The following is a 16037-nucleotide window of genomic DNA, read 5'->3' on the forward strand; positions in this document are numbered from 1 at the left end:
CACCTCCCCCCTCATACCACTCATCATAGCCTGCACTACCCACCACCAAAGCCCTCCCATCCCAGCTCCCACCCCACTGCCCCTCCCACCCCACTGCCCCTCCCACTCTAAAAAGCCCTTCCCACCTTCATAGCCCCGCCCATGCCAAAAGCCCCTCCCATCCCCAAAGCCCCTCCTACCTCAATAATCCTCCCACCCAAAGAGCTTTCCACCCCCATAGCCCCTCCCACCCCAAAGCCCCGCCCAATCAGCCCCATTCAAAGCCCCCACCTTTCAAGTCCTCCACCCATAGCCCTCCCACTGAAACCCTGCTATCCCATAGCCTCCATCACACAGCTCCGCCCCCTCCCTCCACTCCCATAGCCCCTCCCACCCCGTAGCCCCTCCCCCCATCCCAAGCAGAGGCCGGCGGTTTCGGACTGGTTAAAATCTCACCATCCATTGGGTAGAAAAGGGCGGGGGGGGGCAGCCCCTCCCCCAGCCCCTCCCCCACCCACCCCGGGGGTCGCGGGGGTCCCGGGGGGGGGGGAGGGGCCGAGACTTGGCACAAAAACCCGGGCGGCAGCGGGGGGAGGGGCAGGCGGTAGAAAACGGAGAGGGGACAACGGTGGGGGAGGGGAGGGGACCCGGTGCGACCCCGCCATCACCCCCCCTCCCCAAAGTACAAAAGAGCTAAAAACACCGCGGGGGGGCGGGGGGACAACGGGGACCGGCGTGGTGGCACTGGGGGGTGGCCCATGGCAGTGGCCCTGGGGGGTGGCACTCGGTGGTGGCCCTGGGGGTGACCCCGGGGGTGGCCACGGGGCGGGGGGGTGTCCTGGGGGTGTCCCACAGGTGGTGGCCCATGGGGGGTGACCCTTGAGGAGGCCCATGGCGGCAGTGGCCACCCCGTGTCACCCAGTGGCCCTGTGGGCACCCCGAGGGCAGCCGGGGATGGGGGTGGTGGCCCGTGGGGTGGCCAAAGGGGGCAGAGCCACCCCAGGGGTGCCCCAGGCTTGGTGGCCCTGGGGGTGGCCCATTGGGGTCAGTGGCACTGGGGTTGTGGCCGGTGGCCCACAGCTGTGGCCCTGGGGACACCGCAGGGTGGCCCATAGAAGGTGGCCCATTGGGCTTGGTGGCCCTGGGGGTGACCCAGATGTGGCCAGTGGCCCTCGCTTGTGGCCCTGGGGACATTGCAGTGGTGGCCCTGGGGGTGACCATGGAGCAGCCATGCTTGTGGCTCTGGGGACACCCCAGGGGTGGCCCACAGGAGGTGGCCCATTGGGCTTGGTGGCCCTGGGGGTAGCTCTGGGGACACCGCAGGCATGGCCAGCAGCAGTGACCCTCGATGTGGCCCACGCTGGTGGCCGGGGGTCAGTGATGTCCTTGGCGTGTCCCGTGACCCCCCTGTGGGTGGTGACTCTGTGCCACCCCCCTGTCACCCCTCTGGGGGTGGCACCACCGCAGTGCCAGCAGCCCGGTGGCACCCAGGGTTGGCCAGGACTGGTGGCCGGGGGTCAGCGATGTCCTTGGCGTGTCCCGTGACCCCCCCGGGGGTGGTGACCTGGTGCCACCTCCTTGTCACCTCCCCGGGGGTGGCACCCAGGGCTGGTCAGCGGTGGCCCCGCCTGGTGACCATGCCCGGTGTCCCTGCACGGTGGCTCCGGGGTGACTCCCGGGTGGCCCCGCCTGGTGACCATGCCCGGTAACCCCGGTGGCCTCAGGGTGTCCCCGCCGGTAGCCCCGGGATGGCCCCGGTGTCCCCGCCTGGTGACCACGCCCGGTGTCCCGGTGTCCCCGCCCGGTGTCCCGGTGCCCCGGTGTCGCCGCTAGTCGCCGGCCATGCACTTGAAGCGGTTCTTGAAGAAGAAGAGGCGCTGCTTGAGGCGCACGCTGTCGTCGCGGGCGGCCGGGTACCGGTACCGGTTGTACTGCCGCTCCCCCTCCGAGCGCCGCCACGGCAGCGCCAGCTTGGACGCGTGATCCACCACCACGTCCTCGCACGAGCCCACGTGCAGCACCCCCAGGCCGTCGATGAAGAATTCTGGGGAGGGGGGCACGGGGGGACCCCCAAAATAATGGGATCAGAGGTGGCCTGGGGTGCCCCGGGCTGACCCTGATGCCGGGGGGACACATGGAGGGGGACGCCCCCTTGGCTCTGACCCCCCAAATTGTGGGGGACTCCAGCATGCCCCTTATCCCTGACCCCCCAAATTGTGGGGAATCCCACTGTCCCCTCTTAGCTCTGACCCCTGGATTTGGGGGGATCCCACTGTCCCCCCTTAGCTCTGATCCCCTGACCCCATCGTGGGGGACCCCAGCACCCCGCTTAGCTCTGACCCCTGAATTGGGGGGTACCCCAGTGACCCCGTTAGTCTGAGCCCCAGACCCCCCAGACTCCTTGGGACCCTGGCGCCCCCCAGAACCCCCCTGGGACCCCTTAGACTGAGCCCCAGACCCCCCAGACCCCTCGAGACCCCCAGACCCCTCAGGCACTCTCTTTGATTGACCCCCCAAACCCACCAGACCCCTCAGACACCCCCAGCCCCCTCGGAGACCCCCCTGGCATCCCCTTAGACTGACCCCCAGATCCCACAGCCCCCTCGGGCACCCCCAGACTCCTCTGGGACCCCCTTAGACTGACCCCCAAAACCCCCCAGCCCCTTCAGGCATCCCCAGACCCCTCGGGCACCCCCAGGACTCCTCCAGGACCCCCTCAGACTGACCCCCAGACCCCCCAAACCCTTCAGACACCCCCAGCCCCCTCAGGCACCCCCAGCCCCCTCAGGCACTCCCTTAGATTGACTCTCCCAGACCCCTCGGACACCTCCAGACCCCTCTGGCACCCCTCAGATTGACCCCCCCAGCCCCTCCAAACCCCCCAGCCCCCTCAGACACCCCCAGCCCCCTCAGACACCCCCAGCCCCTCCCTGTCCCCCGTGTCCCGGCGCTCACCGAGGTGCGCCACGCGGCGCAGCCGGGGGTCGAAGCCCACCTGGCGCACCTTGTCGGTGCGGGCCAGGAAGAAGTTGACCACGCCGTCGGTGACCACGCAGGCCGGGAAGCCCGCGAGGCGGTGGTGGAAGCCGGGCCGGGTCCGCAGGCAGTCCCCGCCCGCGCCGCCGCCGCGCACGCTCAGCCGCTGCCGGTACGTGGTGGTGTAACCGGTGATCTCCCGCACCGCGCCGCCCACCTGCGGGAGCGGGGCTGAGCTGGGGAGGGGGCACCGGGAGCACCGGGACAACCCGGGATCTACGGGAGCACCGGGATCGACCGGGAGCGGCCGGGACAGCCTGGGACCCACGGGAGCACCGGGACAACCCGGACTGCCCGGGACACCCCAGGGATCGCCCGGTACAGCTCGGGACCCACGGGGACCCCCAGGGACCACCGAGATCGGCCGGGACCCACGGGAGCGCCCGGGACCCACGGGGACCCCCAGGGATGCCCGGGACAGCCCGGGATCTACGGGAGCACCTGGGACCGCCCGGACCGCCCGTGGGCACCCAGAACCCCCAGGGACCACCGGGACCCACGGGAGCGCCCGGGACCGCCGGGATCGACCAGGACTGCCCGGGACAGCCCGGGAGCACCGGGATCTACCGGGGACAGCCCGGGACCCATGGGAGCGCCCGCGAGCACCTGGGACCCCCAGGACCACCCGGGACACGCAGGGACCCCCTGGAATCGCCCACCAGTGGGATGGGATGGGATGGGATGGGATGGATGGGATGGGATGGGATGGGATGGGATGGGATGGGATGGGATGGGATGGGATGGGATGGGATGGGATGGGATGGGATGGGATGGGATGGGGCTGCTGTGCTGGGGCTGTGCCAGCACCTGAGCACCCAGAGCCCCCGAACCCCACCCGGGCACTGAGACCCCCACTGCCACCCCCAACCTGGGCATTGCCACCCCCGCCGGGCACAGGAAACAGGACCCTCCCTCAGACCACAGGGACCTGCCTGTGGTACCCCCGTGCCCTCCCCTGTGCCCGGTGCAGCCCTCGTGTCCCCGTGGCTCCCGGTGCCCCCTCACCCCCCGTGCCCCCTGCAGCCCTCCCGTGGCCCCCAGCCCCGGTGCCCCCCGTGCCCCTGCAGCTCCCCCCCGTACTCTCCACCCCCTGTGCCCTCTGCACCCCCTCGTGCCCTCACCCCCTGTGCCCCCTGCAGCCTCCCTGGTGCCCCCCATGTCCCCTGGTGCCCTGTACCTTCCATCCCCGTGCCCCCTGTACCCCCCCAGTGCCCGCCGTGCCCGCACCAGGTCCAGGCTGGTTCTCTCCAGCACATCCACGAGCTTCTCCAGCCGCGTGCGGGCCGTGAAGATGAAATCATCGTCCACCCACAGCACGTACTTGGTGGTCACCTGCGACACCGCCAGGTTCCTCCCGGCGAACCAGCCCTGCCAGGGGGCAACGCGGAGCCTCGGGCACGGCCGCAGTGCCCGCGGTGCCAGCCTGAGCCCTGACAGAGCCCGTGTGCCCCATGCCCGGGTACCACAGCCCTGACAGAGCCCGTGTGCCCCCCTGAGCCCTCACAGAGCCCGTGCCCGCGGTGCCACCCTGAGCCTGACAGACCCCGTGTGCCCCATGCCCGGGTACCACAGCCCTGACAGAGCCCGTGTGTCCGTGGTGCCACCCTGAGCCCTCACAGAGCCCGTGTGTGCCCACGGTGCCACCCTGAGCCTGACAGAGCCCGTGTGTCCTTCCCTGGGGACCCCAGCCCCAACAGATCCCCTGTGCCCAACACCAAGATCCCCCCATGTCCCCATGCCCGGGGTCCCCTCCTGTCCCCCGTGCCCCTCGAGCCCTGCCAACCCCCCACGAGCCCCCCGGGTTCTGTCACTTTGTCATCCCCTCATGTGTCCCCCCCATCTCTCTGGGGTGTCCCTGCTCTGACAGGGTTCCCATGTCCCCCTTCCCCATTGTCCCCATGCCCAGGGACCCCCGCCCTGCCAACCCTGCCCTGGCACCCCTCCCTGGGGGTCTCCACCCTGCCAGCCCCCCCTGGCACGCCCAGGGAGCCACAGCCCCATCAGTCCCTGGTGTCCCCCTCTCTGCCATCCCAGACCTCCATGTCCCCTCCTTTTGGGGACCTCAACTCATGCCAGCCTCTCATGTGCCCCATTTGGCTTTGCCAGCCCCCCGTGTCCCCTGTCTGGGGTCCCTGCCACCATTCTGTGCCCCTGGGGTCCCCGCAGCCCTGCCACCATCCCCTGTCCCCTGTCTGGGGACCCTCCCACCCTTCCATGTCCCACACAGCCCTGCCACCCTCCCGTGTCCCACACGGCTCTGCCAGCCCCCGTGTCCCCTGCAGGGCCCCCACAGCCCTGCCACCCTCCCATGTCCCCTGTGGGTCTCTGCCACCCTCCCGTGTCCCCTGTGGGGGTCCCTGCCCATCCCCTGTCCCCTGTCTGAGGTCCCTGCCACTCTCTCGTGTCCCACATGGCTCTGCCATCTTCCTGTGTCCCCTGTCTGTGTCCCTGCCACCCTCCCACGTCCCCTGTCTGCTGTCCCAGCATGTCCCCTGTCCCCAGTCTGGGTCCCTGCCCCTGCTGTGTCTCCTGCCACCCTCCCATGTCCCACACAGCCCTGCCACCCTCCCGTGTCCCTTGCCACCATCCTGTGTTCCCTGTCTGGATCCCTGCCCTGCCGGGTCCCCTGGGGGGGTCCCCTGTCCCCACAGTCCTGCCACCCTCCTGTGTCACCTGTCTGGGGTCCCTGCCACCATCTCATGTCCCACATGGCTCTGCCAGCCCCCGTGTCCCCTGTGGGCATCCCTGCCACCATCCCACAACCCCTGTCTGGTGTCTCTGCCCCTGCCGTGTCCCTGCCCATCCTGTGTCCCCTCCCCTGCCCCGTGCTGTGTCCCCTGTCTGGGGTCCCCACAGCCCTGCCACCATGCCGTGTCCCCTGTCTGGGTCCCTGCCACCCTCCCCTGTCCCCTGCGGGGGTCCCTGCCTGTCCCATGTCCCCTGTCTGGTTCCTCACCCCCTCCTCTGTCCCCTGCCGTGTCCGCTGTCTGCGTCCCTGTCCCCTCCTCTGTCCTCTCCCCTGTCCCCTGTCTGTGTCCCTGTCCCCTGCGGGGGTCCCTACCCATCCGGTGTCCCCTGCCGTGTCCCTGCTACCCTCCCGTGTCCCCTGTCCCCTGGGGGTGTCCCTGCCCCTCCCGTGCCCCCTCCCCTGTCCCCTGCCTCTGTCCTGTCCCCTGCGGGTGTCCCTGCCACTGTCCCCTGTGGGTGTCCCCTGTCCCTGTCCCTGTCGGTGTCCCCGCGGGGGTGGCACCTTGCCGAAGGGCATGAGGTAGTGCTCCAGGTGTGGCCCTGCCAGGGGCTCGGGTCTCTGGCTGTCGTCGGCCACCACGATGGTGACCGAGGGGTAGAAGCGGCGGATGCTGGCGATGAGGCCGCGCAGTTTGTCATAGCGCAGGAACGTCTTGGTGGCCACGGTCACCAGCGCCGAGATGTTGTACCCTGGGGGGGGGGGGGGGGAGCTGAACTGGGCCTGAACTGGGAGCACTGGGAGCTGAAATGGGAGCACTGGGAGCTGAACTGGGGGGCCTGGGAGTGCTGGGAGCCTGAACTGGGAGCACTGGGAACCTGAACTGGGAGCACTGGGAGCTGAACTGGGGGGACTGGGAGCCTGAACTGGGGGGGCTGGGAGCCTGAACTGGGGGGGCTGGGAGTGCTGGGAGCCTGAACTGGGAGCACTGGGAACGCTGGCAGCCTGAACTGGGAGTGCTGGGGGTGCTGGGAGCTGAACTTGGAGGAGTGGGGAGCACTGGGAGCTGAACTGGGGGGACTGGGAGCGCTGGGAGCTGAACTGGGAGTGCTGGAAGCCCGAACTGGGGGAGCGGGGAGTGCTGGGAGCCTGAACTGGGAGCACTGGGAGCTGAACTGGGGGGACTGGGAGCCTGAACTGGGAGCGCTGGGAGCACTGGGAGCTGGGCTGGGGGGGCTGGGGGTGCTGGGAACCTGAACTGGGGGGACTGGGAGCGCTGGGAGCTGAACTGGGAGTGCTGGGAGTGCTAGGAGCCCGAACTGGGAATGCTGGGAGCCAAATTGAGAGCACTGGGAGTGCTGGGAGCCTGAACTGGGAGTGCTGGGAGTTAAACTGGGGGGCTGGGATCTGAACGGGGGGGGCTGGAAGCCCGAACTGGGAGCCTGAACTGGGAGCACTGAGCACCCACATTGGCAGGACTGGGCTCCCACACTGGGACTGGGAACACTGGTAGGGCTGGGGCACTGATACCGGCAGAACCAGCTGTCTGCAGCACTGGGAGCACTGGGAGCACTGGGATCCTGGCACTGGGGGCACTGGGAACACTGGGATCCTGGCACTGGGGGCACTGGGAACACTGGGAACAATGGAAGCACTGGGAGCACTGGGAGTCTGGCACTGGGGGCACTGGGAGCACTGGGAACACTGGGATTCTGCCTCTGGGAACACTGGGAGCACTGGGGGCACTGGGAGCACTGGGATCCTGGCACTGGGAGCACTGGGAGCACTGGGAGCACTGGGATCCTGGCACTGGGGGCACTGGGAGCACTGGGAACACTGGGATTCTGCCTCTGGGAACACTGGGAGCACTGAGGGCACTGGGGGCACTGGGAGCACTGGGATCCTGGCACTGGGAACACTGGGAGCACTGAGGGCACTGGGGGCACTGGGAGCACTGGGATCCTGGCACTGGGGGAACTGGGAGCACAGGGAACACTGGGATTCTGCCACTGGGAGCACTGGGACTGGGGGGACTGGGGAGCATTGGGAACACTGGGATCCTGGCACTGGGGGCACTGGGAGCACTGAACATCCCCACGGAGAGCACTGGGACTGTCCCAAGGAGCCGGGATGGGAGCACTGGGAGCACTGGGAGCACTGAGAATCTGGCACTGGGGGCACTGGGAGGAAGCTGTGAGATCACTGGGAGCACTGGGAACACTGGGGGCACTGAGAATCTGGCACTGGGAGCGCTGGGAGCACTGGGCCAGGCCAGGCCGGTATCGGTGCTCACCCCCGTCCCCGCTGTCGCTGTCCCCGTCCCCGTCGCCGTCGCTGTCGCCGGCGCTGCCCGGGCCGTACAGGCGGGGCGTGGGCGGGTGCCGGATGCGGATGGCGAAGGCGGCGGAGTGACCGTCGGTGGAGAACTGCACTGCAGGGGGAGCGGCGGCTGGGCACGGGGCACCGGGGGCACGGGGGGCATCAGGGGCATCAGGGGAGCGGGGGGCACGGGGGGCGAGGGGGTATGGGGGGCACTGGGGGGCATCGGGAGCACGGGGGCAGGCGGGGATTGCCGGGTGCGGGGGACACCGAGGGACACGGGGAACGACAGGGGCATCGGGGGTACCGCGAGTGTCCTTGTGGGCAGTGGGTGTACCCCGAGTGTCCCTGTGGGTGTTGGGGGGTCCCACGAGTGTCCCCGTGGGCATTGGGGATCCCGGGGTGTCCCTGTGCCATTGGGGGTACCCCGAGTGTCCCAGGGATCCCCCGAGTGTCCCTGAGGGCATTGAGGGTACCCCGAGTGTCCCTGTGGGTATCAGGGCTCCGGGGGTGTCATTGAGGGTCACACGCGTGTCCCTGTGGGCATTGTGGATTCGGGGGTGTCCCTGTGGTCATTGGGGATACCCCGAGTGTCCCTGTGGGTATCAGGGATCCCACGAGTGTCCCTGTGGGCATCGGGGAGCCGGGGGTGACGGGGGGAATTGGGCATCCAGGGCAACCAGAGGGGCTCGGGGGTCCGGGGGTCGTTGGGGGTGCCAAGAGCGCCGGGGTCCGGGGGGTCCCAAGGTTCTGGGGGTGCCGGTGCCCCCGGGCCGAGCCCCCCGTACGCACCGATGTCGGCGGTGTCGGGGTGGAACTGGGTGTTGGTGTAGGTCACGAACTGCAGCTGCCGGTTCAGGTGGTCCAGGTGGGCGGCGGCCAAGGACAGGTGCGGCTGCCCCTCCCCCCGCAGCGCCACGCCCTCCACCTCGGCCGCCACCGCCAGCGTCCCCAGCGAGGCCGTCAGGTTCACCTGGGGGCGGTACGTCACGGGGGGGGCCCGGCAGGGACCCCCAAAAACGGGGAGGGGGCGCACGGTGGGGAAGGGGTGCGCGACAAACCCGGCCCGGCCCCTCCACGGCCCCGCCCACCCCATAGCCACGCCCATAGAGGGGGCAGGCCACGCCCACAGAGCGGCCAGGCCACGCCTGTTTCCAGCACGCCCCGCCCGTTTCCAGTCAAGCCACGCCCATTCCAGTCAAGCCCCGCCCCTCCCCGCCCTCCCCGTGCCCCCCCCCGCCCTCACCTGGTACCTGTTCCTGGCCGGCGCCTGCAGGCTGAGCCCTGGGGGGGAGGGCGGGAAACGGGGGTGAGGCCGGGAGACCCCGCAGGGACCCCCTGACCGTGACCCCCCCTCAGAGCCACCCGGGGGTCCCCCCTACCCCGTGTCCCCCCCCCCCATCCCCATGCCCCTCCCCGACCCTGTGCTGTTGTACTGGGGGGCACCAAGGGACACTGGGGGAACTGGGAGGCACTGGGGACACTGGGAGGAGCTCCCACACCCCCCACGGTTCCCCCATCCTGTGCCCACCACCCTCATGCCCCCCTCCTTGACCCGGTGCCCCCCATCCCCGTGTCCCCCCAACCCTGTGCTATTCTACTGGGGGAACTGGGGGGCACGGGGAGGAGCTCCCACACCCCCCGGTTTCCCCATCCTGTGCCCTCCCCGTGCCCCCCTCCCTGACCCGGTGCCCCCAGCCCCGTGCCCATCCCCGTGCCCCCCTCCTTGACCCTCACCGGGCACCAGCACCGTCTGCAGCGGCCGCACCTCCACCCCCTGCGCCGGGTACTCCAGCGGGGAGTTGGCCGGGACGATCAGCAGCCGGTCCGCGGGGGTCTGCACCCTGCGGGGGGGGCACCGGAGCTTCAAACGGGGGGTCCCCGGGGTCCCACACCCAGCCAGAGGGTCCCGGGGGGTCCCACACCCAGACAAGGGGTCCCAGCCTCGCCCCGTGCTGGGCGAGGGGTCCCGCGGTGCCCCGGGGGTCGCTTCTGGGTTGAGTCCCGGGGGTCCCTCCCGCTCTCAGCCCCGGGGGTCGCTCCCGTTCTGAGTCCCGGGGATCGGTCCTGGGCTGAATCCCAGGGGTCCCTCCCCTCTGGGTCCCGGGGGTCTCTCCTGCTCTGAGCCCGGGGGTCCCTCCCGAGCTGAGCCCCGGGGGTCGCTCTTGGGCTGAATCCTGGGGGTCTCTCCCGCTCTCAGCCCCGGGGGTCGCTCCGGTTTTGAGCCCCGGGGGTCGCTCCCGGGTTGAGTCTCGGTGGTCGCTCCTGGGCTGAATCCCAGGGGTCCCTCCCGCTCTGATTCCTGGGGGTTTCTCCCGCGTTGAGTCTCGGGGGTCCCTCCCGCTCTCTGATGCCCGGGGGCCGCTCCCGGTTGCGCTCACCGGTTCCGGTAGTTGCGGTACTCGCGCTCCCGCTCCCGCAGCTGCCGCGGCCGCTCCCCGGGGCTGAAGGCGCTGGCGAAGTCGAGCCCCGCCGGGCCGGGCCCGAAGAGGCGCCGGTGCAGCGGCAGCGCCAGCCCCGCCTCGGCCTCCGCCTCGCACGAGCAGCCGTTCCTGGGCAGCAGCCTGTCGCGACAGGGCCGCTGGCACCGACAGCAGCGGCGACAGAGCCGCGACACGGGGAGCGGCACCGCCCTGGCACCTCCTGTCCCCATGGGGCACCGCCCTGGCACCGCCCTGGCACCTCCTATCCATCCCTGTCCCCGCTGGCACCGCCCTGGTGCCACCCTGGCACCTCCTGTCACTGCCTATCTCTGCGTGGCACCGCCCTGGCACTGCCTTGGCACCTCCTGTCCCCATGGGGCACTGCCCTGGCACCTCCTGTCCCTGCCTGTCCCCACGTGTCACTGCCCTGGCACCGCCCTGGCACCGCCCTGGCACCTCCTGTCCCTGCCTGTCGCTGTGTGTCACTGCCCTGGCACCTCTCGTTCCCGCGTGTCATGGCCCTGGAACGTCCTGTCCCTCCTTGTCCCTGCATGGCACCGCCCTGGCACCACCCTGGCACCTCCCGTCCCCTGCATGGCACCGCCCTGGCACCCCCTGCCGCCCCCCCCAGCCCTGACCCCCCTGGCACCGCCTTTGGCACCGCCCATCGCCCTTCCCCAGGTGCCCCCAACACCCACCCCGGGGTGCTCCCATTTTTAGGTGCCCCCACCCACGGGTGCCCCCTGGGAGCCACAGCCCCGTCCTGGGGTGCCCTCAGCCCCGAGTACGCCATCCTTGGGTACCCCCATCCTTGGGTACCCCCATCCTTGGGTACCCCTCCCCAACCATGCCCCAGCCCAGGGGTTCCCAGGCCCCAAACCATGGGTGCCCCCCACCCTTGGGTGCCCCCCACCCTTGAGTACCTCCAGCCTGCAGGTGCCATCCTCTCGGTGCCCCCACCCTTGGGTACCCCCACCCTTGGGTACCCCCCTCGCTGCCATGCCCCAGCCCCGGGGTTCCCAGGCCCCATGCCCCCGATGCCTCCACCCTTGGGTGCCCCCACCCCGCAGGTGCCACCCTCTCGGTGCCCCCACCCTTGGGTACCTCCCCGGTGCCCCCCACCCTCTCGGTGCCCCCCATCTTTGAGTGCCCCCACCCTTGAGTGCTCCCCCGGTGCCCCCCAACCTCCCGGTGCACCCCACCCCTGGGTGCCCCCCACTCTTGGGTACCCTTGCGTGCCCCCACCCTCGAGTGCCCTCCCGGTGCCCCCATCCTTGGATACCCCCACCCTGCAAGTGCCACCCTCCCAGTGCCCCCCACCCTTGTGTACCCCCCACTGCCCCCCCCACCCCTGGGTGCCCCCCACCCTTGGGTGCCCCTCCTTACTCCATGACCTCCTCCTTGACCCGGAAGGGCACGTGGGGGTAGGCGCGGCCGGGGGGCCCCGGGGGGGGCGGCAGCCGCTCGGGGGGGGGGCGGCGCAGATCCACGCTGGGGGGGCCCTTGGGGGCCCAGAGGTGCAGGAGCAGCGCGGCCAGCGAGGCCGAGGCCAGCAGCAGCAGGCACAGAGCCCGCTGCGCCCCCCGCATCCTGCCTGGGGACAGGGACGGGGACACCCAGTGTCACCAGTGCCACCAGTGTCACCAGTGTCACCGCTGCGCCCCCCGCATCCTGCCTGGGGGGGACAGGGACACCGGGGTCACTGCAGGGACACCCAGTGTCACCAGTGTCACCACTGTGCCCCCCGCATCCTGCCTGGGGACAGGGGGACACCAGGGTCACTGCAGGGACACCCAGTGTCACCAGTGTCACCTCTGTGCCCCCCGCATCCTGCCTGAGGGGGACAGGGACACCAGGGTCACCAGGGGCACTGCAGGGTCACCGGTGTCACCGGGACAGGGACCCCCCAATAACACCCAGTGTCCCCGCTGCGCCCTCCGCATCCTGCCTGGGGACAGGGGGACACCGGTGTCACCCGGGGCACTGCAGGGACCTCCACATCCTGCCTGGGGACAGGGACACCGGGGTCACCAGGGGCATTGGGACAGGGACCCCCAATAGCAGCCAGTGTCACCGCTGCGTCCCCCGCATCCTGCCTGGGGACAGGGGGACACCAGGGTCACTGCAGGGACACCCAGTGTCACCACAGGGACCCCCAGTGCCCCCCAGTGTCACTGCAGGGACCCCCACATCCTGCCTGGGGACAGGGACACCGGGGTTACCAGTGTCACTGGGACAGGGACCCCCAATAACAGCCAGTGTCACCGCTGCGCCCCCTGCATCCTGCCTGAGGGGGACAGGGACACCGGTGTCACCAGGGGCACTGCTGCGCCCCCCGCATCCTGCCTGGGGACAGGGGGATACCAGGGTCACTGCAGGGACCCACAGAGACCCCCAGTGTCACCAGTGTCACTGCTGCGCCCCCAGCATCCTGTCTGAGGGGGACAGGGACACCGGGGTCACCAGGGGCACTGGGACAGGAGGACCCCCAATAACACCCAGTGTCACCGCTGCGCCCCCCGCATCCTGCCTGGGGACAGGGACGGGGACACCAGTGTCACCAGGGGCACTGCAGGGACCTCCACATCCTGCCTGGGGACAGGGGGACACCGGGGTCACTGCAGGGACACCCAGTGTCACCAGTGTCACCACAGGGACCCCCAGTGCCCCCCAGTGTCACTGCAGGGACCCCCACATCCTTCCTGGGGACAGGGATAGGGTCACCAGGCCCCCCGCGGGGCGAGCCAGACCCTCCCAGTGACCCCCAGTACAACCCAACCCCTCCCAGTGCCCCCCCGGTGCCCCCCCGGTGCCCCCGGGCTGAGCCAGCCCCTCCCAGTGCCCCCAGTGCCCCCCGGGGCCCCCAGTGTCACCAGTGCCCCCAGGGCAGGCCAGCTCCTCTCAGTGTCCCCAGTGTCACCAGGGCAACCCAGCCCCTCCCAGCTCCTCCCAGTGACGCCCGGAGCCTCCCAGTGACAGCAGCGTCACCAGTGGCCCCAGTACAGCCCAGTCCCTCCCAGTGCCCCCCAGTACAGCCCAGCCCCCCCCACCACAACCCAGCCCCCCCCAGTGCCCCCAGTACAGCCCAGCCCCCCCCAGTGCCCCCCAGTACAGCCCAGCCCCCCCCAGTGCCCCCCAGCACAACCCAGCCCCTCCCAGTACAGCCCAGTCCCCCCCAGTGCCCCCAGTACAAACCAGCCCCTCCCAGTGCCCCCAGTACAGCCCACCACAACCCAGCCCCTCCCAGTGACAGCAGCGTCACCAGTGTCCCCCAGTCCCTCCCAGTGCCCCCCAGTGCCCCCCAGTACAGCCCAGTCCCCCCCAGTGCCCCCCAGTACAGCCCAGCCCCCACCCAGTGCCCCCCAGTACAACCCAACTCCTCCCAGTACAAACCAGTGCCCACAGCACTTCCCAGTGATTCCCAGTACAAACCAGTGCCGCCAGTGCCGTGCACCATCCCTCAGTCCCTGCTCTGCCTCCAGCGTTTCCCAGTGCTCCCAGTTTATCCCAGTCCCCCCCAGTACAGCCCAGTCCCCCCCAGTGCCCCCAGTACAGCCCAGTCCCTCCCAGTGCCCCCCAGTACAGCCCAGCCCCCCCCAGTGCCCCCAGTACAGCCCAACTCCTCCCAGTACAAACCAGTGCCCACAGCACCTCCCAGTGATTCCCAGTACAAACCAGTGCCGCCAGTGCCGTGCACCATCCCTCAGTCCCTGCTCTGCCTCCAGCGTTTCCCAGTGCTCCCAGTTTATCCAGTGCCCCCAGTGCCCCCCCCCAAGTACAGCCCAGTCCCCCCCAGTGCCCCCAGTACAGCCCAGTCCCCCCCAGTGCCCCCAGTACAGCCCAGTCCCCCCCAGTGCCCCCAGTACAGCCCAACTCCTCCCAGTACAAACCAGTGCCCACGGCACCTCCCAGTGATTCCCAGTATAAACCAGTGCCCACAGAACTCCCCAGGAACTCCCAGTACAAACCAGTGCCCACAGCACCTCCCAGTGATTTCCAGTACAAACCAGTGCCCACAGCACCTCCCAGTGATTCCCAGTACAAACCAGTGCCCACAGAGCTCCCCAGGAACTCCCAGTACAAACCAGTGCCCACAGCACCTCCCAGTGATTCCCAGTACAAACCAGTGCCGCCAGTGCCGTGCACCATCCCTCAGTCCCTGCTCTGCCTCCAGCGTTTCCCAGTGCTCCCAGTTTATCCCAGTGCCCCCCCAGTGTCCCCTTTCTGCTGTGCTCGGACCCCCCCATCCCTTCCCAGTTCTCCCAGTGCTCCCAGTGCTCTCAATTCTCCCAGTTCTCCCAGTGCAAACCAGTGCCCCCAATTCTCCCAGTGCTCCCAGTTCTCCCAGTGTTCCCAATATCTCCCAGTTTTCCCAGTCCTCCCAGTGCCCCCAATTCTCCAAGTGCCCCCAATTCCCCCAGTGGCCCCAGTCCTCCCAGTCCCCCCAGTTCCCCCAGTGCCCCCGTGCCCTCACCTGGGGGTGGGCGCAGCTCCGGGGGGCTCAGCCCTCCCTCATGGCTCTGCCCCCGCAGCTCCGGCCTGGGGACACGGGCACGGTGTCGGGGCGGGGGGGGCACAGCCCGGGATCGCCCCCGGCCCCCCCCGGGCGTGGCCGCACCGGGGCCGCCCCCGCCCCCCCCGGGGCTCCCCCAAAGGCAGGGCCGGGGCAGCCGTGACGTGGGAGGGGCTGGGGGTGCCAGGGGGGGCTCGGGGGGGGGCAGGGAGGGGCCTGGGGGTACCGGGGGGGGCTCGGGGGATGCGGGGCTCAGGGGGGGCTGGGGCTGTTCGGGGGATGCGGGGGATGCCGGGGGGGATGCAAAGTCTGGGGGTGTCTGGGGGGAGAAGCGGCGATGTCGCAGCCGCGACAGGGCCACGGCAGGTGCCATCCATCCACCCCCATCGCGACACGTCGCGACAGGAGCGGCCCCGGCCCTACCTGGCTCCGCTGGCGGATCCCGGCGCTCCGCGGCCGCAAGCGGCACCGGCACCGGAGCGGGCGGCGAGGGCGCCCCCGGCGGCCCCGGTGTGGAACGGCACCGCCGCAGCCCCGGGAGGGGCGGGGCGAGGCTGGGGGGGGGGGGGAGGCGGCGGACAGGGGGGGGGGGGCGGGGGGGGGGGTCGGGCCGGGATCAGCCCCCTCGGTGCGGCGGCCTCAGGCCGAGCTTTGTGCCCACGCGCGGGGCGCACAACGGCCCCATTGACCGGGGGCGCGGGGGGGCCCGGCCCGGGCTCGGCCGGCACCGGGAGGGGGCGGGACTCGGAGCTGGGGGGATGGGGAGACTCGGGGGGCTGCCGGGGGGGGAAGGAGCGCGGAGGGGGTCCCGGGGGGCTCAGGGTTCCTAAAGGGCTGAGGGGTCCTGGGGGGATGAGGCGTCTTGGGAGGCTCAGGGGTCCAGGGGAGTTCAGGGATCCTGAGGGTCTCAGGGGTCCCGGGGGTCTCAGGGATCCTGGGGGACTGAAGGGTCCCGGGGGGCTGAGGAGTCCTAAAGGGCTGAGGGGTCCTGGGGGCTCAGGGGACCTGATGGGGCTGAGGGGTCGTGGGGGGCCTAGGGGTCCTAAAAGCTCAGGGGTTCCGGGGGACTCAGGGGTCCCGA

General features: G+C 70.4%; 1 protein-coding gene across 2 annotated transcripts; it reads right to left on the minus strand.

Annotated features, from left to right (window-relative positions):
* Positions 1 to 451: 451 nt before the first annotated feature.
* On the minus strand, positions 452 to 15503 carry B4GALNT1 (beta-1,4-N-acetyl-galactosaminyltransferase 1). Of its 2 annotated transcripts, XM_064734895.1 has the most exons (13): positions 15380 to 15503; positions 14918 to 14982; positions 11830 to 12037; positions 10402 to 10584; positions 9758 to 9864; positions 9267 to 9304; positions 8813 to 8993; positions 7995 to 8132; positions 6266 to 6453; positions 4243 to 4383; positions 2935 to 3172; positions 1781 to 2023; positions 452 to 1746 (listed from the first exon to the last, which is right to left on the minus strand). In XM_064734895.1, exons 3-12 carry the CDS (start codon positions 12030 to 12032, stop codon positions 1809 to 1811), a joined length of 1632 nt encoding a protein of 543 aa, XP_064590965.1. In that variant the 5' UTR covers positions 12033 to 12037; positions 14918 to 14982; positions 15380 to 15503; the 3' UTR covers positions 452 to 1746; positions 1781 to 1808. The 2 variants fall into 2 exon arrangements, with proteins under 2 accessions (XP_064590965.1, XP_064590964.1); XM_064734894.1 differs by having other exon boundaries at positions 453 to 2023.
* Positions 15504 to 16037: the final 534 nt, after the last annotated feature.

This window comes from Zonotrichia leucophrys, chromosome 29 (genome assembly GCF_028769735.1).
Source record: "Zonotrichia leucophrys gambelii isolate GWCS_2022_RI chromosome 29, RI_Zleu_2.0, whole genome shotgun sequence".
Classification (NCBI taxonomy): Eukaryota; Metazoa; Chordata; class Aves; order Passeriformes; family Passerellidae; genus Zonotrichia; species Zonotrichia leucophrys.

Excerpts from the sequence above, each read along its gene's own strand:
- B4GALNT1 (XM_064734895.1), bottom strand. The coding sequence starts at position 12,032 with ATGCGGGGGGCGCAGCGGGCTCTGTGCCTGCTGCTGCTGGCCTCGGCC. Across the intron at positions 9,865-10,401 it reads TACCGCAACTACCGGAACCG|GGTGCAGACCCCCGCGGACC; the intron begins GTGAGCGCAACC and ends CCCCCCCCGCAG. Across the intron at positions 2,024-2,934 it reads GCGCCGCGTGGCGCACCTCG|AATTCTTCATCGACGGCCTG; the intron begins GTGAGCGCCGGG and ends CCCCCTCCCCAG.